General features: G+C 48.0%; 1 protein-coding gene across 1 annotated transcript in view; it reads left to right on the top strand.

Annotated features, from left to right (window-relative positions):
* LOC105100740 (chromatin remodeling regulator CECR2) overlaps positions 1-25,475 on the top strand; it is a 100,819-nt gene that overhangs the window by 50,023 nt on the left and 25,321 nt on the right. Inside the window, exons 2-4 of the mRNA XM_031444460.2 lie at positions 8,739-8,833; positions 24,002-24,185; positions 25,179-25,315. Coding sequence (XP_031300320.2) covers positions 8,739-8,833; positions 24,002-24,185; positions 25,179-25,315 — 416 coding nt within the window. The remainder of the gene's footprint in view (positions 1-8,738; positions 8,834-24,001; positions 24,186-25,178; positions 25,316-25,475) is intronic.

Below are 25,475 nucleotides of genomic sequence, written 5' to 3'. Positions count from 1 at the left end.
GCCCGTGGGTGAGGCTCGTCTTCCTCAAACCAGCCCTTGTATCTGCTATGTTACTAAATACTTCCAGATTTAATTTTTGGAGGAAAAGATATTCGCAGGTGTAGGTTAATTGTTAAATGACTTTGGACCGAACTTCAGAGTGGCCGTAAAATGTTCTAGATGCTTTATTTTCATAATATGCTTCTCAGCATCCATATTTTTAATTAGTGTTCCTTATAATAGCTAGAATTTAGGGCTTCTCATACTGTGATGTAGTCTTATATTTAGAATCTTGGCTTATGGATCTGTGGGCATTTTAGGGAAACAGCTATGAACAAAAACCAGAAGGCTTGTCAGCAGAGATACACACACACACACACACACACACACACACAAGTATGTATGTATATGTGTACGTGTATACATAAATGTTACATAGCAACAGTAGAAGAACGAGGATAAATGAATATGTAATAAATAGCTGAGGAGCTGGAAAAAGGAAGTCCAGAGGATGAATAGGAGAAGGATGGGCCTGAGGCGGGAGGCGGGAGCACTGTGGGACCTGGGGAAGGAGGGGTCAGCAGGAGGCCACACGGGCCGAGGGCTTAAATGTGCAGTGGGGACTTTGGGCTGTGTTCTGACTGGAGCCTGTTACTGTGCACAGATGGACAGAAGCAGGGGTCCAGGGAGGAGGCTCTGAGAGAGCTGTTGCTGCGACCCCGGGGAGAGGGCCGTTTCCGACTTGCTGGTGGGTGGTTGTGACCTGAGAGGAGGAGTTTCAAGGGTGACTGAGTGTTGGAGGGAGGTGCCTCTCCCAGGGTCATTTGCTCTGCCTGCTGGAGGCTCCGTGGTGAAGTCTGCTGTGGGATCGGCTTACTTTGGAGTTCGGAGGAAAGTTATGGAGTGTCAGTGGGAGTGTCTCGGGGTGGAGGAGCTTGCCGGGATGGCAGGTGTGGCCCATGGGCACAGAGGAGAGAGGAGGCCGCAGACTGACCCCTTGGGTCTTCTCCAGCACACGTCATTAGAGGAGGTGGAGGGGAAGTGGCAATGAGGTAGACAAGGAGTACCAAGGTGAGGAAGGCGCTGAAGCCAAGAAAGGGCTCTTGAGATGGAGGAAAGAACCAGCTGCTTTAAATGCTGCTTTCAGGTCCAGCTCGATGAGGGCAAGGACCGTTCACCATACTCGACCTGGTTACAGTGTGCTGGTCGGAGTGAGGATCTGTTCGCATCACTAGTACTGGCAACAGTAGTTTGGACAGACTATTTTTTTCACATCCTCGAGGTAGTCATTTCATTTAGGGCAGATTCACTGTATTTCGTGAACAACTGGTTCATCAGTTTGAGGCAGTTAATCCTGAGTCTTTTTAAAGCTCCCGGTTCTTCCATTGTCAGGGAAGCGGCCTTGGCCTGCAGGCCTGTGCTGTGCCTGCCCGGGCCGGGTAGGCCTGCTCAGAGGTTCCTTTGCACCACAGCCCGATTTTAGTTAATTTGGGCAGCTCTCAACATTTATGTTCATTACACTTTTGAGGGACGAAGGTCTTAAGTGTATTATGAACCAGTCCTTTCCCGTTTTGGCTTGTTTTACGTTGTTTTCTGGTGTCCTGGCCGGCCCTGGTGATCTCGCGCTCTCGCACAGACACATGTCGTCAGAACACGGACGTCACATGCACACGTGCCCGCGCTCTGTCACGCCTGCCCGTAGCCCTGTCTCGGCCCTGTCCTTTCCGTGCCCGTAACCTGCCTTCTCACCTGTGTCACTCCTCCATCCTCCAAGTTGTTTGCATTAAAACCTTTGATTAATCCAAAGTCTCCCACCTAATACTTGAGGACCTCTCAATTTTTTTCCTTGTTAAAATCTTTCACCTCCTTCCTGTTGTGAAGTTTACATTTCCTGCTACAGATGTTTGTGAAACCTGATTGGAAAATACTGATTTATTTGTTTTATTAATCAACGTGATTAAAAAAAATACAGTTTGTATGCGGGGGATGGAAGGGAAAGCTAAGAGGAGAGGCTACAAAGATGCCTCCGGAGTGAGGCCCGCAACCTGGAGGGCGTGTGTGAATGACTTGGGTGGGGGGTGACTGATCTGTTTGAGAGTTGAATAAGGAATATAATGAACCCAGGTACGCTGCGTTTTGGAACTAATGGGGTCATTGTCAAACATTATTCTCCATACCTTTTCCCCTTTCCAGACTTTCATGATCTTTTCCTTTTTGGTAAAGTGGACAGAGCATGAGTTACGAGTTCTGACTCTCCTGTGGCAGTGCTAACACGTGTGACTCACCATGTATGCTTGAAGCTAGGCAGCGTCCTGTCTTTCCAGTGAGATGATTCAGTAAGGCTTTTTGGGAATATCAACATACCATGGTATATGTAAAATTTTTTATATTGAAGTATAGTTGATTTACAGTGTTGTGTTAGTTTTTGGTGTGCAGCATAATGATTCATATATATAATATATATATATATATTCTGTTTCACTATATGTTACTACAAGATACTGAGTATAGTTCCCTGTGCTGTACAGTAGGACCTTTTGTTTGTCTATTTTATATATAGTAGTGTGGATCTGTTAATCCCAGACTCCCAATTTATCCCTCCCCTGCCTTTCCCCCTTGGTAACCATAACTTTGTTTTCCGTCTGTGAGTCTGTTTCTGTTTTGTAAATAAGTTTATTTGTATCATTTTTTTTTTTAGATTCCACATATAAGTGATATCATGTGATATTTGTCTTTCTCTGTCCGACTTCACTTAGTGTGGTAATATCTGGGTCCATCCATGCTGCTGCAGATGGCATTATTTCGTTCCTTTTTATGGCTGAGTAATATTCCATTGTATAAACACACCACATCTTCCTTATCCAGTCATCTGTCAATGGACATTGAGGTTGCTTCCATGTCTTGGCTGTTGTAAATAGTGCTGCTATGAACACTGGGGTGCATGTACCTTTTCCAATTAGAGTTCCATCTGGATATATGCCCAGGAATGGGATTACTGGATCATAGGATAACTCTATTTTCAGTTTTTTGAGGAATCTCCATACTGTTCTCTGTAGTGGCTGCACCAGACTTTCAATGACAGAGACTGAAGGAGTCAAATTTCTGTTTGGAAATTTTACTTTAGGAATTTTACATAAACATTTGAATTTTTAAGTTTAGAAATAATTGCTTTTCCCCTATCCTTATTTCCAGAAGTAATTTCTTCATCATCATTAGAACCACCTTTGAAGATCTCAAGTACAGTTTTTAGAATACTTCAACCTCACTTCTGTCTGAAGTTTCTGAATCTGCTTTTGATGCTGATTTCTGAAAATTTCCCCCAAATACCTGTTCATTTAATAGGAAAAGAGTTTGTTTTTTCAGTGCTCCACATGTGTGTATATTTATGGTTATTATGACGTAAGTGCTTACGTGTTTCTATTCAAGGCACCTTCCAGCACTTGTACGTGACAGCACACTGCTGAGCAGCTACGTACTCACTGCACAGCGGTCCAGTCTGACGGCCTTGGTGGGCACCCACGGCTGTGCTGGCCGCGGCCGTCTCGAGTTGCTGTCTCCTCCTGGATTTCTTGTCCAGAAACCAAACCACTGACTGTCTTGTAACAGAAGACACTTGGTCAGTGTGAGCGTTCTAGATAACTGCTTTGTGAGAGTTTTGCTGGAAAGTCTGCCTAAACCCAACAAAGTCGCACTTGCTTGTTTGCAGTTGTGCTCCCAAGGTGCTCCTTCTCTGAGGGTCCTGCTCAGCCGTGTCTGGCTCTGTTGTGAGCACTTTCCGATGACCAAGTCTGGTCCCCAGCTTTGTAGATTCAGAAACCTGGCGAGATCACAGGCCCAGAGTCTCGGAAGGACAGTTAGTTTACCTACGCTTGGATTGAGACTTGCCCTCAACACACACCTCCTTCCTCACACCCAGGCTACTTACCGTCAGGAGATGAGAGAAGAGGAGGCGAGGTATCGACTTCTGCCAGTTCTCACCGTGGATTTCCTTAGCTGTCCTGCAGACTGCCCACTTTGGGCGGGGCATCCCCCCTACCCTTCCCCCAGGGAGCAGGGGGTACTGTCTTCTTGGTTGTGATCTCACCCTGATCATTCCTACTTGGCCTTTCCAGATTTCTTTGTGACTCGATTTCAGGCATTCTGGAAACCTTCAGTTCATCCCTTTAGACTGCTTGTTCCCAGCGGCTACTGTTTGGTTTTCTCTGGAACATTCCAGGCACTTCCCTGTGGAGGCACTGGGCGGTAGCCGGGGGCTCTGCAAGCTCCTCGTTAAGCTTCCGTTCAGAGCGGTGACCTGCATTGTTTGAGACCCTTGCTAGCTGAGTGCTGCTGTCTCGCAACCGGGACTGGGGTTGCTGCTGATTCCACCTGCCCCTCCAAGAGATGAAATATCACTGGAGGGGGCCTCGTGCCCGCACTGCGCCCCAGCACTGTGCACAGAGTCCGGCTTGCAGTGTGTCTGCAGATGCAGGGTGCCGCCCCTTGTGCGGTGAGCTGATGGATCGCTGCAGCCAGAAGGGCCCCTCATGCACGCAGCAGAGTCATGTGTGAAATGTGTACGACTTTGCTGTTCCCACACAGGACCGGGGCGCAGTCGCAGGCTGACAAGCAGGATTTAGGGCGGCGCAAGATTCTCTCCCACTGACTTCTTTATTGTCTCTGCCCCACATCACCATCCCTCATCCATTAGTTTTTTTATCAGTTAAAGATTCCATGATCTTTGGGGAGGGGCAGGATTCAAACTTGTTACCCCAAAATTCCTTGTCCTTTCCCTCCATGTGCTGTTAGTTGCAAAATCTAACTGACTCTACTTCTGAAACTCTCCCCTTTCACCCCGAACTTTCGTTTGCCTCATGGTATGGGCCCCATCGCACCTTCCCTGGACCAGGCCTGGTCTCTCTCCCTATGTCCTGCAGACACACCTAGGTTAACCTTCCGTGTTTCACTATTCTCTCCTGTCTTTACTGGCTCCTCGATACCTGAGTGATTTCCAGTGGGCCCAGTGGAGCGCGGAGAGTGAGATGGCATAGCCCCAGGTCTGGAGCTGCAGTCTTTGTTTGCCTCATGAAGTCCTGTTTTATTTTTTAAATTCATACAAATGTTTAAGTTAAAAATACCTTTCCAAACAACAACAAGCAACAGCGATGAAAACGAACAAGCGAAAACTCAGAACCGCCTCTCTAGGAAGCTGTGTGCTGTCTTTTCTTGGTCTCCTGTGTTCTGGCCGCACACCGTGTGGGCGGAGGGATACAGCCCTCACTGTGAAGGCTAGGCCGCCCGCCCCGTGTGAGGCTGGTGCGGGCTGCGAGACCCTGCGTGCCCACACTGCCCCTCGCGCGCTGCCCGCCCAGCGCCAGCCCTGGGGAGTGCTGGGGAGCCTCCGGCTCTGTCAGTACCTAGGGGTTACCTGTGTATCGCAGGCATCTTCTTGGGGGGGAGGGTCTGTGAGACTTGTGAGCCTTTGCTTAATTTCTAGAGCCAGCTTTGGTAATTTACTCCTTTTCTGGAAAATTGTGTTCTAGATCTCCACACTGACTGATGTGACTGTTGTTTTCCTGTTGACCTAATGCTCTGGGCAGCAGCCACGTTTGAAGGGAAGAGCCACTTTGGTCTCCCTTCTGTTGTTTACTCAGCACCGCAGCCAGTGACAGCTATTCTGTGGACTGCTGACAGGACGCAGGGGCACCTGCTGGCCAGCGGGCAGTCTGGGAACAGCGGTTTCGGGGTCCTCGCCGTTCCACCCACTTGGGCTGATTTATACTTCACGGTCTGAATTAGCACAGGCAAGTCTTTGGGGTTAAATTAAGTCATACCAAGTTATAAAGCATCAGCTGCAGAGTCAGGGGTGCCTTCTGGAGGCTGAGCCCACTCTCAGGCCGCCCCTTGGCAAGCAGCAGGGGAGCCCTGCAGGAAGGCCTGCTTTGCATCGCCTTTGTGCGAGCACAGCTCTGGGTCCCACAGGGAGGCCCCTGTCTCCAACTGTGACCCCCCCCCAACACCTTACAGTTGGTCTATGTGCAAATGAGAAAGATTTGTAGCCTTCTAAAATCAGATACAGCATGTGTGACCCCTTTTTCCCTCCTTAAGGAAACTCAGAGGGATTATTGTGCCTGAGTGGTAGCTGTGCACGTTCCTTCTCTCGCAGGAGATTAGAGAAAACCTGTCCAGGGCTCGGGAGCCTGTGAAGCACTGTGAGCACCTGCAGGGGTACTTAGTGCCGACCGTGCTCGGGGTTGGTGACGCTCTGCCCATGCTGCTCTGGGCTGTTGCTTCTGGCACAGCGAAGGCTCCCCCGATGTGGACTGAGAGCTTCTTTATCTCCCTGCTCATTCCGGGGTTCTCTTCCTAGCAGCCCCACTTGCTCCTGAGGGCGTGGGAGGTGTGACAGTGTTAAACAGACTTGTCCCTAATGAACTGTGACGCCAGCTGCAAGGAGGGCAGTCCTGGTCCTCCCCCCAGCCCCTCTGAAGTGCAGGAGCTGCAGGAGCCCGTGTCCCTGCCCCCACCCTTCCCTCTTCTGTCCCAGAGCATCTTGGCAAAGTTTGGATTTCTGTGCTCACAGCTCAGTGCCCACGGTGAAAAGGACATACAAAGGGGGAGAAGAGTGGGGGAGAGGAGGGGGGTGGTTTTGAAGGGTGTTTATTCCTTGTTGCCTTCATCTGAGCCTTAGACTCTGGGTTGAAGGCATACGGGGTAAAGCTTTGAATAACCTGGATTTGGAAGTAGTTTTATTGGCTTGCGAACACAGTAGGCCATGTATTAAAATTGTTCTATTGTTCAGAAACCTGAATTTTGAAAAGACCGCTTTCTGGCCCTTCAGTCTGCTTTCCCCTGCACACGATCATTCAAGGAAGACAAGATAATCACGGTGCTCACATGTGGTGGGGCACTTGCTGTGTGCTGTGCTGGTCTGCTCTTATACGCATCGCCTCATTGCCATCATCACAGAAGCACTTGCACGGGGTGCTTTTACCGTGAGAAACGTTTTCTCTAAGTTGTGGTAAAAGAGGCACAGACTTTCCCGTCATAAACACGTTAAGTGCACAGCTGGGCAGGGTTAAGTATATGTGTGTCGTGGTGAAACGGCTCCACAACGTCTTCATCTTGCAGACCTGAAACTCTGTACCCACTGAAGTGGAAAAAGTTTAACTGGTACCAGCACTTTTTTTCAGCAGGGTTAAAATTGCTTCCCTGCTTCTCCTTTGCCGCCTCTCCATGGTCTTCCTCTGGTCAGCGCTGGGCGGTGAGACCTGCTGTGCTCTGCACCTGGGTCACCGTGAGGCGCCAGCTGCAGGGGAGGAAGGCTTTGCTCTCCGGGGCTTGTCGCTGTCCCCCCGACCCTTCTCCTTACCTCCTCTCCTTGCCGGTCCCACAGTATTCTGGCCCCAGGGGTGCTGATGTCGATGTCTGCCTGTCTTTGTTGTGCTGTCTTCTCTCCTAACTAAACCAAGCTCCCCAGTGCTTGGGATGTCCCGTATTGTTCCACACAGGCAGGTGCCCAGAAAGTGTTTGTTGAGTGAATGAATTTGGACTAAACATAGCTCAAACCCTGTAATCCTGGGCTGGTAGAATGTAGGAAAGAGCTCTGCCCAAAGGAGCTGGCAGGCTGATAGAAGACTGAGAGCCATGGTGATGGGCGGTGGTGATGGTGATGGTCACCAGGTTTGTGTTCCCGGCGAGCAGAGTGTTTTCAGGCTGGGCTTCATGTCTGAATTTTGAGGTCTGTTCACCTGGGCGTCAGGGCAGCATGGGATCCCTTCCTTTTCAGTTCAGCCGCCTCAGAGTAGTTTGTACTGTGTTTACATCCGTCACTTACAATGCTCAGCAGTTTTTCGTGCTGTGAAGTTTTCAGAGTGAGTGTTACTGACCAGGAACTTCTACGACTGCCCACCTTGTGGACACTGCCCTGCACTTGGTGTTAAGGCCAGAAACTGCATCTTGGCACACCTCGTGCTTACACATCCACTCACAAGACTTGAGAGAGTTTGCTTATGAGCTAGTCACACCATGAGCCTTGCAGCCCTTAGGGATGGCTGGCGGGAAGGGGTTGGGCGTTGGGTTGGCGGCAGCCTGCGAGCCGGTGATGGAGCGCGTTCCATCATCCCAGAAAACACAGGCTTGCTGTGGGATGCTGAGAAGGGAAGTAGACTCTCTCGAGTTCCGCACTGTCTCTGTCCCTGTAGCTCCTCAGCAAGTCTTTGTTTACAGCACTGTGCCTTCTGATCCTTTGGCCTTCTCTGCCTGAACCCCAGGGACAGCAAGTCCATCTCCCTGCAAGTAGACCGTTAGTGGGGACGTTGCCTCACTCCTTGGGGTGAAGTAAGATCAGGCTCAGTCCTGTAGGTGCTGCTTCTCAAAGCGGGATGGCTCTGGAAAGCTGTCGCGGACCTTTGACCCATGGGAACTGAAATAAATGAACACTTCCTAATCGATCGCGTATTTGCTCCTTTATTCTCTTGCCATTAAAACAGAAAGCCAAACAGTCACGTTTGTGTGAGTTGAGCTCTTCTGCATCTCTCTGCTGGCTTGGTTTTACGTGCAGAGATGTGAGTGTGTTCTCTACAGTGAGCGGAGAGGAGGGACGGAGTTTGGTGGGGGCAGTGGGAGTAAACCTGAGGAGAACTGGAGCACCCGCGGCTCTTCTGGCCCAACTGCGGGCTGTCTGTGACCAGGGTGGTGGGGACGGTGATGGTGGCGTGGAAGGGAGGAGCCGCTGTCTATGCAACCTCTCACTCCCTCTCCCTGCTTCTCCTCCTCAGGAGCTAGAAGCAGCTCTTCACAGGGACGACGCAGAGTTTATCAGTGACCTGATCGCCTGCCTGCTTCAGGGCTGCTACCAACGAAGGGATATCACGTGAGTAACCCGGAACTTGCTGTGTCCTGCAGAGGGAACTAATTAACCAGTCACAGTGGCGTCTGGTGTCTCCTGGAACAGCCGGCGCAGATCAAGGGCTGAGACACATGGTGCGGCCCAGTATTTGCATATGGTTCCCCGGCCCCTTGTTGGCTCCTTCTGCAGCAGCTGAGTTTCGTTTTTATTACAATTCTTGACTTTATTTTGCTCTCATAAATCTGTATCCCTTACTCTTGGCCCCACCAGCTACCACATTCAAGTGCAGTTTCTTCCTCTCAGCACGTGTCTTTCTTTCTCATTTTTGTTTTCAGTATTGGTAAAATGATGCCTAAAAAGTAAAACTAGATTTTACTGTATTTCTGCCCCTTGACCATCTTTTGTTCACATAAACAGTAGCATAATTTTTAACGTGGAGGATCTCGGTCCCCCTCACACCATAACTACCAAGTAAGCAGCTCTCCAGGACATCTGAGATGTATGGGAATTGGGAGCGAAATCTCATCTGTATCAGCAAATAATGGATCTTCCTGTGTCCCTTGTTTTGATACACTCGATATGCATTTTCTGACTTGATAAACGTTTTCTTGCTACTGTGTTTCCACACAAAACTGAACGGTGGGGCCAGTTCCCAGAAATTTGAGACAGGACCTTCATCCGTGCAAGGAGTTTGGGGTGTTATGATTCACATTTTTTCAGGCAGTTGAAGACAGTGTCTGAAATATTTTTGTTCTGATAGATCCACTCTTAGGTGCCTGGTGTGGCTGGGAAGTAAACTTGTGGTTATAAGGTGAGGAGGAGATTGACTAAATGCTGCTTTTTTCTGGTGTAGAAATCTGTGTTTCTGAAGGGAGAGTCTCTGCTCCTGGACTCACTGTTGATACAATGACTTTTCCATCTGTCACAATGTCCCGCAAACATGGTTATGAAGTCTTCAGTGCATTTTTTCCCATTCTCTTTTTGAGATGTAACTTGGGAGTTTGTGTGGATTTTAAGCACAGCTGTATTCATATGTAATTTCACTTTTTCATATCTTGCATTTTTTAATCATGATTACTTTTCTTTTAACCACCCTTTTTTTGGATTTTTTTTTTTTTGCATTCTTTTTTTATTGAAGCATAGTCAATTCACAATGTTGTGCAATTTCTGGTGTTCAGCATAATGTTTCAGTCATACGTATACATGCATATATTCATTTTCATGTTTTCATTATAGGTTACGACAAGATATTGAATATAGTTCCCTGTGCTACACAGTATACACTTGTTATTTATCTGTTTATATATATGGTAGTTAGTATCTGCAAATCTTGAACTCCCAATTTATCCCTTCCCACCCCTATTCCCCCGGTAACCATAAGTTTTGTTCTATATGTCTGTGAGTCTGTTTCTGTTTTGTAACTAAGTTCATTTGTGTCTTTCTTTTTTTTTTTTTTTAAGATTCCACATATAAATGATATCATATGGTACTTTTCTTTCTCTTTTTGGCTTACTTCATTTAGAATGACAGTCTCCAGATCCATCCATGTTGCTGCAGATGACATTATTTCATTCTTTTTTATGGCTGAGTAGTATTCCATTGTATAAGTAGAGCACAACTTCTTTATCCAGTCGTCTGTTGATGGACATTTAGGTTGCTTCCATGCCCTGGCTATTGTAAACAGTGCTGCTATGAACATTGGAGTGCATGTGTCTTTTCAAATTAGAATTTCCTCCAGATAAATGCTCAGGAGGGGGATGGCTGGATCATATGGTAATTATTTTTAGTTTTTTAGGGAATCTGCATACTGTTTTCCACAGTGGCTGCACCAATTCACAGTCCCACCAGCAGTGTAGGAGGGGTCCCTTTTCTCCACAACCTCTCCAGTATTTATCATTTGTGGATGCTTTAATGATGGCCATTCTGACTGCTGTGAGGTGATACCTTGTTGTAGTTTTGATTTGCATTTCTCTAACAGTTAGTGATGTTGAGCATCTTTTCATGTGCTTGTTGGTCGTCTATGTGTCTTCTTTGGAGAGATGTCTGTTTAGATCTTCTGCCCATTTTTTGATTGGGCTGCTTGTTTTTTTGACATTAAGCTGTATGAGCTATTTGTGTATTTTGGAAATTAGTCCTTTGTCAGTTGCATCATGTGCAAATATTTACTCCCATTCTGTAGGCTGTCATTCCGTTTTGTTGATGGTATCCTCAGCTGTGCAAAAGATTTTAAGTTAAATTTTAGGTCCCATTTGTTTATTTTTGCTTTTATTTTCTTTGCTTTAGGAGACTAATCCAAAAAATATTGCTACAATTTATGTCAGAGAGGGTTCTGCCTATGTTCTCCTCTATAAGTTTTATAGTATACAGTCTTACATTTAGGTCTTTAAACCATTTTGAGTTTATTTTTGTATATGGTGTTAGAGAATGTTCTCATTTCATTCTTTCGTAGGTAGCTGTCCAGTTTTCCCAGCACCACTTATTGAAGAGCCTGTCTTTTCTCCATAGTATATTCTTGCCTCTTCTGCCGTAGATTAATTGACCCTAAGTGTATGGGTTTATCCTGTTCCGTTGATCCAGGTGTCTGTTTTCGTGCCAGTACCACACTGTTCTGATGACTGTAGCTCTGTAGCATAGTCTCAAGTCAAGGAGCCTGGTTCCTCCAGCTCTGTTCTTCTTTGTCAAGATTGTTTTCACTGTTCGGGTCTTCTGTGTTTCCATATAAATCGTAGCATTTTTTGTTCCGGCTCTGTGGAGTTGTTGCTGGTAGTCTGATACAGATGGCTCTGAATTTCTGTATTGCCCTGGGGAGTGTGGCCACTCAGCAATGCTGATTCACTGGACGCTTGTGTCGTCTTCAGTGGCCTTCAGTGGTGCACTGTAGTTTTCAGAGGCTTCCCTACAGGCTGTTGGGTGGGGCTAGGTCTTAGTGCTAATGATCCAATTACGATGTCAACCTCTAGGAAAGTTCAGTAGATGAACACTCCTGGAATGTCTGCCACCAGCTTTTATGCCCCCTTGGTGAGCGCAGCTGTCCCCCATGTCCCCAGGAGATCCTCCAAATCCAGCAGGCGGGCCTGGCCCAGGCTCCTATGAAATCACTGCCTCTGGCCTTGGACCTGGTGCGCGTGAGTTTCCGTGTGCGCTTCTCAAGCGAATAGGGTCTCCGATTCCCCCAGTCCCGTGAGGCTCCCAGAGCCAAGCCCCCTTGGCCTTCAAAACCAGATGTCCTGGGGTCTCCTCCTCCTCCCAATTCCAGAACCCGGGCTGGGGAGGTTGACGCGGGGCTTAGAGCTCTTACTCCTGTGAGAGGGCCTCTCTTGTTCAGCTTGTGGGTCGCCCACCCAGGAGGTATGGGGCCCAATTATGTCTTCAGCACGCCCCTCCTGCCGTCCTGCTGTGGTTCCCTCTTTATGTTTCCAGTTGAAGGAGATCTTCTTTGCTAGGTTCCGGTCTTTGTTTCGATGGTGGTTTAGTAGTCAGTTGTGGTTGTAGTTGTGAGGAAAGGCAAGCCTGTGGTCCTACCACTCACTATCCTGACCGGAAATCCACCTTTAAATGTGATAGTCAGATACTCCAGTTTAGTAGATGCACATTTGTATCCAGCTGTTTAAACTGTTGTAAACATGCTGTATTGCATCACCTTGGACATAAACGTTGGCGCACCTCGTGAATTATATCCCTAATTTAAATTTCTGAAAGTGTACTCACTCAGTCAAAAGAAATGCCCATTTAAGATTTTTAAAATAAACCTCCAAGCCGCCCATCCCAGAGTTTCTTCCGTTTCACCCTTGACCCATGAGTGCCTCACCTGCACTCTGGCCAGCAGGTGCTGGTAGGACAGACACTTTCGGGGCCCTCAGTCCTGTCTTGTGACAGTTTCAGCAGTGGTCCCAGCACTGCAGAGTGTGTACACTGCTGTGACACGAGACGTGACCTGGTGTGAGAAAGGCTCGTGAACTGAGCCTTCAGTGGCAGCCGCCCAGGCCGGCATCCTCCTGTCACAGAGCCCGGGGGTGGGTGAGTGGAGAAAGGACTGGGCCCACCCAGGAACTGCAGGGGGAGTGGTGATGGTCTAGGGAGCAGAGTCTAGAGGCTGCAGGGCAGAAGGTCTCATGTGGTTCAGAGTCTTGGCTCCCGAGTGTTAAATTTTGATTTCTTACCAACATCTAAGATAAGACTTCATATTTAAACCCCCAGTTTGTGGCTCTGAACGTCTAAGTTGCCCATCAGCTGGAGGGAAGGCAGGGTCTGCGTGCTCCCTCCTGCCTGCCTTATGGCTCCCACACTGAGTCTGGGGCTTCCCTCGTTGTCCGTGGGGTGCACCTGGCCCACCTCACATACCTTCCTTACCTGCTTGTCTCCTGCGTGCACATCAGTTTTAGGAATCTGGTGTTTGGCTTCAGCACATGGGAGTGGGAGCCTTGAAGGCTGTGTTGGCTGGGTTAAGAATTCGGGGTGTGATCCCAGAAGCGGGGAGAGCAGGGGATTTGTGAGACTGTAGTTGTGAGTCAGCATCCTAGGGCAGATGGGTGGGTCAGGCCAGGGAGGGGCAAGGTGCGCAGTGACCTGTCATCTTCAGCCCAGCAGGCCCTCCGTGCTTAGCCTCTTCCCGTGTTACAGGCATGCATGCAGTTTTGTGTACTTGCGTGTCCTCTTGTGTGCTTGGGTCATTTCTTCCGTCAGTATGTCACTGGTCAAGCACAAGAAATGCCTGTTTAGATTTGCTGGCTGATCTCCCACAGGAGACTGTCCCCCACCCTCAGCAGCTCTGGACACGGCCATCGTATGGCCGCCCCAGGTGCTGGGGTCACAGTGTCCCCCGCCCCTGCGGGAATCGTCTTCTTCGTGACTCGGGTACCTGTCAGCCTGGTTTGGCTCTGATACCGTTAGTCTTAATTAGCCAGCTTGTCAATTCTTCCCCCAAATGATATAATCTCATCATGACCTATAAGAAATTACCTTGTTTTGATTAAAGTCCTGTATATTGCTCAGTAAAAAGTTGTAGCCTTGTTCATTTAGGTCAGATTCGTTCCTGGCTTATTTTGATTTGCAATGCTGCTAAGAGTAGGGTTCCACTCCTGCTACGCACGAGCGCTTTGAGGTATAGAGTATAATGTATCCCTGTGTTGTCTTGAGTCCACCTGGTTTTCCGGACCTTGATTTTGTAGGGTCACCGTCCCCCGTTGCTTTCAGTGCTTGTGCTCTGGCTGCTCCGTGCTGTTCCGGGCTGTGTCCTGCTGTACTTACCTACTGCTGGGTGAGAAGTTCCCCTAAACCGTAGCAAGCTTAAAGCATTGCCAGTGTTTACGTAGCAGCTTCTGAGGGTCAGGGATCTGGACACCACGTGGCCAGGGTGCTGGGCCCGTGGTTTCTCCCTGGCTGTGTCCTAGGCGCCAGCTGGGACTGTGATCAACCTGAGATGTGCCTCCAGGAGGACCCGTTTGTTTTCTGTGGCTGTGTAGCAGAGCTCACAGATGGAGTAGTTTAGAGCCGTGTTTGTTACCCCACAGTCTGTGGGTCTGCCCGTGGCCCTTGGGGCCCTGCTCAAGGCCTCGCAGGGCTGCGGTTGGGTTGCCTGGAGGCTTCACCGGGGAGCACCAGAGCTCCTTCAGGCTGATGGCAGAGTTGCCCCTGCGGGTGCAGGGCCCAGGTGGCTGGTGCACAGGAGCTGCCGTCTGCTCACAGCCTAGCTGGCTGCGTCTTCTCCGCCAGCAGGACAGGGCCGGCCACCCCACCCCCCCACTTCCGCCGCCCGTGCCCTGTTCTGTTGGCCAGAAGGGAGCCTCAGATGGGCCCCCTCACTCAGGAGAGAGGATCGTACACAGGTGTGAGTACCCGGGGGTGCCCGTAACTCAGGCTTCTGTTCCATTCACCACATCTTCCAGAACAAAGCTGAATAATGCTGGTCAGGTGTATGCTGGCGTAATCACATTTACTTAGTTATCAATGTGTCATAAAATCTACGTGGATTTTGATAGACTATTGGACAAGAACCAGTTGATTTTTGGATAATCACATGTGGTTGTATACATAAATAAAGGAATTATCAAAAGAGGTTTTGATTTTCCATTTGGATAGTTAAAAACCAACTTGTCCCATGTTTGCCATAACCTCCACCGTAAAGCGTAGAAAAGTACACACTTACTTTGGTAATATTCCCTATAAAAACAGTTAGTTTGAAAACAGTGGATTGCTTCAGAATACTTTCGGCTTCGATGCAGCCTTTCCCTTCACTCATACTTCACTGCAGTGCATCTCATTGTTTTCAGGCTTCTTGCGAGGTGAGGGCGACGAGGTGGTAAGAGGTCACCTACGAGGATAACAGGCCGTGCTTATGGGAAAGAAACACGTGCAGAGTCTGGGTCGCTCGCAGGCCACACAGCGATTAGAGGAGGAGAGATCCCCACAAAGGATTCAGAGAGCCGGGGCTCAGGTCTTCCCCGTCTCAGAATCCCAGGTCCGCTCCTCTGGCTTTGACCCTGCATGTTCTGTCTTTACATAAAATTAGTGATTTTGGCCGCATAAAAGAGTAAGTTTTAAAGCATCGCCCAATGTAGTATAGGGCGGAAACCCTGCCCTCGCGAAGACGGGGTGCAGGGCATGCTGTCCTGGCCTGCTCTCCCTTCCCGTGTGCATCTGCAGGTGCAAATAGCATGTAAGTGTTTCGGAATGCGTCTGTCTCATCAGAAGTGTTTGCCACCAAGTGTAGACGCCCTGTGTCATCCTGTCCTCTGTCCCCTGCACACCTGCTTCTGCAGCCACACAAGGCCAGGGTTTGGAGAGGTGCCGGCACTGCCCACAGGCCTCATGAGTACTAGTGTCCTCCTTGAGGCAGCACCGTGTCAGGTACTCCTAAGTGACTCCTTTTGAAATGAGGGGTTCATTTCTTTCAAAAAACGGCAAAAAATGACCCTAGTCACATGTCATAAAATTTCAGATATTGCTTGTAACGGGGAGGAGACGGGAGTTTTTCCTTTCCTTTTACCAGCAGCTGCTTCGGTGCCCTCTCTGCTGTTGGGCGAAGTTGTAAGTCTCTGATGGACAGAACTAGAAGCGGGAACGTCGGGGGAGGGGGGCGTGCCCAGGGCGGGAGGGGGGGGTCCCCGCTGTTCTGTGCTGCACCAGGAAGTCAAGTGGTGACTCTACCATTTCTCAGAGCATTGCAGAATACATAATCTGTAATTTTCATTTGTGTGGGGAAAAAAAAATAAAGTACATGAGATAAAAATACTTCTGAATGATCAAGTAAGTCTGAGTACTGTTTGATCCAAGATTTTCAATTAATAGGTCTGGGTTGAGGCTCAGGCTTCAGCCTTTTAAAACTTGTTTTTGTTGTGGGGAGGCTGTAGCTCAGTGGTCGAGTGTGTGCTTGGATCCAAGCATGAGGTCCTGGGTTCAATCTCCAGCACCCCCATTAAAAAAATAACTTGTTACTGTTGATATGTAATAGTACACACAGGAAAGGACACATTGCTTAATTATACAGCTTAGTGAATTTGTACAAACTGAATATACCTCCACAGTGATCACCCAGACAAGAAAGTACCATAATTGATTTTGCTTTTTCCATTGAGAGAAATTACCCAAAGTGATAATTATTTTGTCCCTCCAGTGCTGTTCACATGCACGCAGAGTGAATGCATGCTCAGGACTCTCTGAAGTTTTGTTTTCATCCCAACTTAAAAGAAAGAGAATTTTGGACAAATGAATGCTTGCCTTTCCTGGTTCTAAGACTTAAGCTGTGATGTGGAGCCAAGAAAGGTATGTAATGTCTTTGTGCATTACTTGCCTCATCTGTAAAATGGGGGTGATAAACATTCCTACTACTAAAGCTACTGTGAGGAGTAAATGGAACAACTTATGAAAGCCTCAGAACAGTCCTAAGCTTTTAATAAATATCATTTGTTACGTCGGCATGTATGGAAACATCGACGGTGCGGGTAGAGTCGACGCTGACCCCGGCTACCCTCCGTGTCTTACCTATTGTGACTTGCGCGTTTCAGAACTGGGGTCAGCACACGTTTCCCGTGAGGGGCCGGAGAGTGAGTACTTGATGCTTTGTACGGGTTACATGACCTGCAGCTCCGCACTCTGCCGTCTTGTGCTTCATACTACTGATCGTGGCTGCATCTTGTTAGACGTTTGTGGACACTGGGAGTTGAATTTTATATCATTTTCATGTTTATTCTTTTGATTTCTTTTTTCCCCAACCTTTAAAAAGGAATGATTCTTTTACAGTCTTAGCTTACAAGCTGTAAAAAAAAGATAGACATTCGGGCTGGACTCGGCCCACAGGCCATAGTTTGCTTGCACCTGTTTTTAGAAAATTAAATAGGTTACTTACTATGTCTAATTCCATGAGCTCAGTCACCATCCTACTCAAGATAATATGAAATTTCCATCTCCCCAAAAAGAGCCCTTTGCCCTAAATCTGACCCCCCCCCCAAATCCCCCTGCACCCTATGTAACCACTGATCTGATTTTCATCAGATTTATCAGATGTAGATTGTTTTGCCTTACTCTGAATTTCGTATGGAGGGGTCATGCAGAATGTACTCTGTGTGTGTGTGGTACCCACTGACACTGCTGTTTGTGTCGTTAGTCTGTTCCTTTGGAGGAGAGGGGTTCTAAGTTGCATCCCAGTGTGAAAACGTATCGGTTTATGTGTCCACTAATTGGTGGGCTTGTATGTTGCCTCCAGTTTGCGGCTGTTAGGAATAAAGCAGCTGTGAACATTTGCACAAATGGTTTTGTGGACATTTTTTCACTTCTCTTGGGAATTGTTGGGTCATATGGTGAGAGTGTGTTTAATGTTAAGAAACTTGTTTTCTAAGCAGTTGCAACCTTTATCCTCCTGCCGGCAACATATGAACAGTCTGGTTGCTCCGTGTCTTTGCCAACATTCGTTGTTTTTAATTTTACCCAGTTTTTACTTTCACTGATTCTCTTGTGTATAACATGGTAACTCAGTGTGGCTTTGATTTGCATTTCCCCGGTGACTGGATCTAGATCTAGACATAGATATAGATACAGATACAGATAAATAAAAATAATGGGCCGTGACTGTTTCCTCCTCATGTGTAGCTTGCCTTTCCACTTGTTTGACACTGGATTGTAAAGAATGGCAAGTTTTAATTCTGTTGAAGACCAGTTTATCAGTTGTTGTAGTTTGTGTCATCATTTTATTTCCTAAGAAATCAGGACGTATGTCAATGTCGAGGAGGTATTTCTCTTAGCCTTTTGCAGTTGTCATCGTGACGCATCTTAAGTTAGTGTGTGTGGTGTGAAGTGGAAGGCAGTGTCCACTTGTTCCTTAGAGATTCCTCGTGTGTCCAGCGCGTCCCTTTGATCTGTTGATCTTACATTTACACAAGTGCCAGATTGTCTTGACTTTGGAGAGTTCTCCAAACTTTTAGTTTAGTTTAGTTTTTAAAATATTTTTACTGTTTTATGTTCTTTGCATACAAATTTAAAAATCAGCTCGTGGGTCCCCTCCCAGCCCTGCCAGAGCCTGCTGGAGAACATGGACGTTCTGAGAGGTGCTGGGTTTCTCAGTCCCTGGCCTGATACTTACTTCTCTGTTTGTTTACCTTTAATTGCAGTGACATTTTGTAGTTTCAATGCAAAGATGTTGGACATCTTTCCATTTGTTCTAAGTATTTTATATTTTTCAGCTACTGGTTGCCAGTATGTGTAAAACACAGTTGATATTTTTATTGACTGTGGTACTGTAGTCTTTCTGAATCCGTCTCTTAGTTTTTGTGGTCTTGTAGATGACTGAGGGCTTTTTGTAGTCTGCAGTTGGTTACGCTTCTGCTTCTTTCACTCCCTTCTGCGCCCCAGATGCTTGTCTTGCGCTGGCCCAGCCCCTGAGTGTGGTGTTCCTGGGCTGGGGAAAGTATTCAGCCTTCTACCTTTAAGTATGATGAAGACTTGGCCCTTCTGTCTGTTGTGGAACTCAGCTTGCTGATACTTGGTTGAGGATTTCTCCACATATGTTTGTGAGGAATATTGGTCTGTTATTTTATTTTCTTATAAATCTTTGTCAGTTTTTGGCACGAGGGTTGAGAAATGTTCCCTCCTCCGGTTACTGAGTTTGTGTGATTTCTTTCAAATGTTTCCTTGAATATTTGAAACAATTCACCACTGAAAGTCTTTGGGTTTGTAGTTTTCTTTATGCAGGTTTCATTCTTATTGTTACTGATTCAGGCTCTAATTGAGACTACTTGGGGGTTTCTGTTTCTCAGGTGGTGACTCCACTTTCATTCCTGTTGTCATTTGTTCTCTCTCCCTCTTTATTTCTACAGGTTTATCAATATTTCAAATGTTTACTAAGGAACCAGTTTTTGGCTTTACCTACTGTTCACCTGTTTTCTTTCTCTTGTTTTATTGATTTCTTTTTCTTTACTTTCTTCTATTTACTTTGGCTTTAGCCTGCTAAGTGACAGTACTGGTTGTGAGCCTTTTTTATTTTCAACACAGGCATTTTAAAGCTATAAATTTCCTCCTCAGCTGTGTTTGCTTGCATCCCACAAATTTTCATGGGCTGTGGTTTCATTATCATTCAAAACGTGTTCTAATTCATGTTGTTACTTCTTCTGTGATCCGTGGGTTATCAAAATGTGTTACTTAACTTCTGGTTATGGTAGTGATTTGGGTGTAATTCCATATGCTCAGACTAGTGTACTCTGTGAGATTTCAGTCTGTTGAAGCTTAGTGAGCCTGTTTTATGTCCGGATGAGCATCTCACATGCACTTGGTAAAGATATGTGTCCTGCAATGTTTGTTGTAGCCTTGTGTAAATGTCAGTCAGGTTGGAGGTGTTTTTGAGATCTTGTCCTAATTGAGTCTTTTTTAACTAATTTATTTTTTGCAGGGAGGAGGCGATTTTTAAAATTTATTTATTTATTTATTATTCATTCATCCGTTCGTTCGTTCGGTGGAGGCGCTGGGGGCGGAACCTAGGACCTCTTGCCTAAGCACGTGCTCTACCTCCGAGCTCCACCCCCACCACACACCCGTCCTCACTGATCTTTTGTCGGTATATTAATTAATGAGAAAGATGTTTAACAATCTCTGGCTACGCCTGAGAACTTGTCTGTTTCTCCCTTTAGTTCTGCAAGCTTTTGTTCAGTGAGTTTCATTCTCGGGCCGGAACGTAGCGCTTTGCTATGTATTCCTGGCGAGCTGCCTTTTCGTCTTCAGACCACAGTGACGGGTCTCAAGAGAGCCAGTCGGCTTTGTCACGCTCATCATCTGGTATGTCACCTTCCGTCTTTTTGCTGTTTGTATTTTTATATTTGAAGTGTATGTTATAGATGATATCCTACAGTTGAGTCTTGCGTTTTCTCACGCAGTCTGTTTCTGCTTTGAGTTGGGATGTTTAGTCCGTTTACATTTAGTGCAGTTACTGATATGGTTGGTTTTCCACTTGTCCCTCTTTTTTTCTTTCTCAGGTGTCCAATTCATTGGTTTCTCGTGTATTCACAGGATTGTGTAGTGTAGTCATCACCACTGTTTGATTCCAGGACATTTTTATCGCCCCCAAGAGATAGCGCATACGCGCTAGCCGTCACTGCTCACCCCCGTCGGCATCCGCTTCCTGTGTCTGCTCTTGATTGTCCTGGGCGCCTCTGGAGGTGGGTGCGTGTGGATGGGAGGCCGGCTGCATTCACTCAGCATGGTGTTTTCAGAGTTCACCCGCGATGTAGCGTGAGTCAAGGATGCATTCCTTTTTATGGCTGAAAAGTATTCTGTGGTACACATGCGTACTTTATTTACCTCTTCATTAGTTGGTGCTGTTGGAACTTTTTGGCTGTTATGAATCACGTTGCTGAGTGTGAGTGCTGTGTACTTGTTTTTATATGGATGTGTTTTTCATTTCTCTCAGGTACATACCTCGGTGTAGATGACTTTGGTCATATGGTTCTTCTGTTTAACTTTAGAGCAACTTGCCAAACTTTTTCAAAGCAGCTTACGCCATTTTACATTCCCGCTGGCCGTATACAAGGGCTCCAGTTTCTCCACATCCTCGTTAACAAGTGGTCAGCACGTGCTATTACCTGTGTTTTTAATTTTAGCCATCCTGCTGTGTGTGAAGTGGTATCTTATTGTGGTTTTGATTCGCATTTTCCAAATGACTAATAAGCATCTTTTCATGTGTTTCCTTCTTAGGTTTGTTTGTCTCTCTGTCCTTCAGTGACTCCTTTCAGGTTATTTTTATTGTGTTCCACTTAATCTCTTCTATAGGTTTGTTGTGTGTGTGTATGTGCGTTCATAGTGCTAGGGTGGCGATGTGTGCCTCCTTAAATTATCAGGAGCTATTCAGAATTCTTACTGTACCTTTCACACCTGAAACCTGACACTGCAGACTTCCTGATTCATACAGTTGGTATTTAGGGTCCCATCTGGCTTCCATTTAAAAAATCCTTTATCTTTTCAAAGATTATTACAGCGTTGATTTCCAGATTACTTTTTCATACTTTTCTTTGTTACCCAACATAAACAGTCGTATATACAAGTGAAAGTCTGGATTAGACACTTTACCTACTAAAAGGTATATTTTGTGTCTTAGTTGTTTTTCTATCTTTTGAAATTGTCATGAGCCTTCCCTTACCCTGGCCATCGTGTTGACTGTAGGACATGTGGACGTGGCAGCCATTGCATAGCCCTGCAGAAGAGGCATTGTTTGAATTACTTTGGCCTGTTCATGATCTTTAAGAACAAGCACTTGACCCAGTGTTCTCATAGAGCCTTTCACTTGTTGCTTCACCTGGAACCAGAATCTTTATTTCAGCTCAGGGCTCTTGTTAAGTGTGTGTTTCATCCACTTCACACGTCGCTGTGGCTGGTGGGAGTGCAGGCTTCTCCCGCTGGTCTCCTCGGGGCCCTTGTGGTGCCGTGTCGTCCCTGCTCCCTGCGCATGGACGACAGGTGCTCTTTCCTGTCTCGGGGCTCACGCAGGAGCCTTCCTTTTACCTGTGGTCTCCTGAAACAGGTCGCAGACAGTCCGTTTCCCTGCACGTCGGGAGCGCTTCCATCTCTGCTGCCTGGGGCTTTGCGCGTCGTGCCCGTCCCTGTGGACAGGGTCTCCCCAGTAGAAGCTTGTTCTGCCCAAAGCAAACCAAGAAATTCTCTGCTGGGTTTCTCAGAAACGCTAACTCTGGGAGTGGTCGGCCACTGTCTCTCGGGCAAACCGTTTTAAGGAAAGGAGGGGTAATTAGGACCATTTGGAACTTTTTTCAGACGAGAATGAATACAGACCCGGTTGTACTTGGAACCTCCGGTTCGTTTGATCCTTATGTTACTATCCTGTTGCGAGGATTATTAGAACTTCGGGAAGATGAGAGGTTTGCACTGAGCCGAGTGGATCAGTGAGGCGGGGACTGTCCGAGGCGGTCTGAGACGTTCGGGAGGGTAGATGAGTTTGCAGCGGCTGGGGCTGGGGCTCTTCGTCCTGCCAGCAGCACAGAACCGTGTGCTCGTTCTTCTCAGAGAGTCTGTCGTCCTAATTGCGTTCTGAAAGAGTTCACATCCCGTAGGAGGTCAAGAACCACTGAGTGGAAAGCATTGGCTCGTTCTGGCTTACTGCGTCTTTTCTGTTTCAGGTATTCTTGGTCACATTGCCTTCAGATTTCTAACCTTTAAAAGAAAGGTTTATACGAGATTTATCTATATATAAGGAAAGTAGTGACCTTGAATTGTACGCCCTCTGGACTCTCTTGGTAAGGTGCTGAGGAAATGACGAGAGAAACTTTAGGCAAAAGTGATGTCACAGGGCTGCTGGAGGGGCATCCCAGACTTCTGGTTCTTGAGGTGGGGGGGGGGGTGTTCCTGCCCAGGCAGCACCTGTGGGCGGGGCGGGGGCTTCCACTGCCTCCTGGAGGATCTGCATGAGGTGACCTAGTTTTACTGCAGGAAGAACACGCCTTGTTGCTTAGGGCTAGGAGTGTATTAGCAACCCTGAAAGCATGTGGCAGACAGAGGGACTTACTACCAAAGAGAGGCTGTCCTGTCTGTGCTTCTCGCTGCTTTATTGTCAACGCTGCCCACCCCTCTCTGCTGCCCCCCCGGTGAACTGCTCTTTGCGCGAAGGCAGAGGAGACCCACCCTGCCCTGGGCTGAGCAGGTGCTCACAAGCAGGGCTGGCTCTGAAGGTGGGACGTGCCCTCAGGTCCCGTGTGAGAGCAGAGGTGTTTGCAGGTATGAGCGGCGGACCACGATCACAGTTTCCCACTTGAGTATCAAGAGTAAGGGAGTCAAGTTTCTCCTCTCTTTGAAAAAGCAAAATGTTTAACCTCTTATTTGCCCAAGGCCCTTTGATTTTTTTCCGTAAATATTTCTCCTGACTTTTTCTGTGAGTATAAGTACCGTAGATTATAAATCAACATGGTACATGCCTCTTTTTAAATTATATTGACATGTAACTCCTTTGGAGTTCTTTGTTTAGTGAGAAAAATATTTTTAAATCAAGACTAGGTGAAATTATATCCAGGTTCTTTTAACAGTTGAGATATAGAATAACCTAACAATTAAATAGCACTTTGTTATATTATATAAAAGGCACGTTTAGGTGCGAATCAAAGATTTAAGCTGCCAGACCGTCTTAAATGTTTCCTGCAGAAAAGCCACCTCAAGTCTAGAAAATAGCATCTTGTAGCACGCCCGGAAGTTCACGGGGAGCAGCACACCTGAGTGTAGCTGCAGGTCGGAGCGGTCCCTTGTGTTCTCGAGCAGGCCTTCCCACCTTCACATCTTAACCCAAGACACCCGTGGGCTTGGCTGGGCGGACCGTGGGCTTCTTTCTGTTCGCCACCTGAGTGGTGGACCTGATTTTGAGCTGGATGTCCGTCCCCCCAGCCTCCGTAGTCTCTAACTCACGAGTGAAACTGAGGTGTGGGCTTGGTTCTGTCTCTGCCGTTGCTTATTGAAACCTTTACGTATTTCACCAGCATGTGCAGTTTGTGGTTTAAAGTAAAACCACCTGTTCTGTGAGGCCTTCTTAAATGTTGGTGATCTTTGGGGTCTGACAGCACAAGGGCCAAGGAGGTGGTTGAGCACAAGGCCCTTCCTGAGCCTTTCCTCTCCTGCTGAAGTTGAGGACTGGTCAGCCGTCCCGCCAGCACACCCACCCCAGCCCCACACGTCCTCTGTTCCACATTCACGCATCTCTGTTTGGGGCCGCTGCGTCAGGCCTCAGACGTTCCACAGCTACCTGGAGGACATCATCAACTACCGCTGGGAGCTGGAGGAGGGGAAGCCCAACCCCCTGCGGGAGGCCAGTTTCCAGGACCTGCCCCTTCGCACCCGTGTGGAGATCCTCCACCGCCTCTGCGACTACCGGCTGGACGCGGACGATGTCTTTGACCTTCTCAAGGTGCGTCCCCGAACCCGCACCCCTCCCCGCCTGGAGCACGAGTCAGGGGAAGCCGGCGTCAGGGAGGTGAGCTGGTCTCAGCGCTCATCACCGACAGAAGCGGCGTGTGCACAGCCGTGACCGCTGTCACCAGGCGAGTCCAAGCACATGCTCGCTCACACGACCGTTCGTGACCTTATTTTGGTGAAATTTCTACCTTGATTTGTCTTCCTGGGCTGCTCTTCCTGTCATCGGCCAAAACGCAGCCTCGGCCGCCACTGAATTTTATTTCCCAAGGTCTGAGATGTGGCTTAGCATAATTGAAGTATTTATTGAAAACTCCTGAGGAGTTTGAGCTGTTCCCACTGGCCACATGCACGCACTTTAGAGGTGTGCTGGGGGAGGCTATGGTGCCACCTGCCCTTGTCCTGCCCTCACAGTCGGTTTAGAAGTTGGCCTCGGGGCTCAGTCACCTATGATGGTGCCCATGTGCCTTAGTTCGCTTGCTGTGGGCACAGGTGAGACACTGGGCAGCTGAGCACGGTCATTCTGGGACTTGAGACTTCAGTCTCTCCGGGAGGCCAGCATGGGTCAGACCCGGGCCCATCGGGGCCCTGCTGCTGGATCTGGCCGCAGCGAGAGGTTGCTGTGGGCTGTGTGGGCCATGGCCCCGCGACGTCAGGTTCTCTTCTGTCACTGTCCCTCCTCGTGGGGGTGCACACGTGGAGTCCACGTCCAAACTCCGTGTCGAGTGTGCTCATCACAATTCCTTTGGTCTCTCTCTCTTTCTCTCTCTTTGTTTTTTTTGGGGGTTTTTTTTTTTGTGAAATGGGAGCAGTGCTGGGGGTGAGCGGCACTGAAATATTCCCGTCGTCTGTTCTGCAAAGAAGGCCCTGCCTGTGTTTCCTGTGCCCTGGCTGTGAATTAAGGTGCTTGGCCATTTTTAAACGTGCAGAATATCTAAGGGTCCTCACCGCAGTTTCTCCTGTTTTGCTCTGTCCCCTGTTCTCGCAGGGCCTGGATGCAGACAGTCTCCGCGTGGAGCCGCTGGGTGAAGACAGTTCCGGGGCCCTCTACTGGTATTTCTACGGGACCCGGATGTACAAGGAGGCCCCTGCGCAAGGGAAGCCCAGCGGCCGGCCTCTGGGCAGGTGTGTGCTTGAGGCAGGGCTGCGGGAGCCCTGCCTGCGCAGGGGTCTCGCTAAAGCTGAACGTGGGGGATGGTGCAGCACGCCGCAGCTCTTCCACACACAGGTGAAAAGGGGTCCGCCTGCAGGCCCTGCTGCCAGCGTGGTGCGGCATGTCTCCTGG

The sequence above is a fragment of the Camelus dromedarius genome, chromosome 25, assembly GCF_036321535.1.
Source record: "Camelus dromedarius isolate mCamDro1 chromosome 25, mCamDro1.pat, whole genome shotgun sequence".
Taxonomy (NCBI): domain Eukaryota; kingdom Metazoa; phylum Chordata; class Mammalia; order Artiodactyla; family Camelidae; genus Camelus; species Camelus dromedarius.
This window is presented reverse-complemented; position numbering and strand designations above follow the sequence as displayed.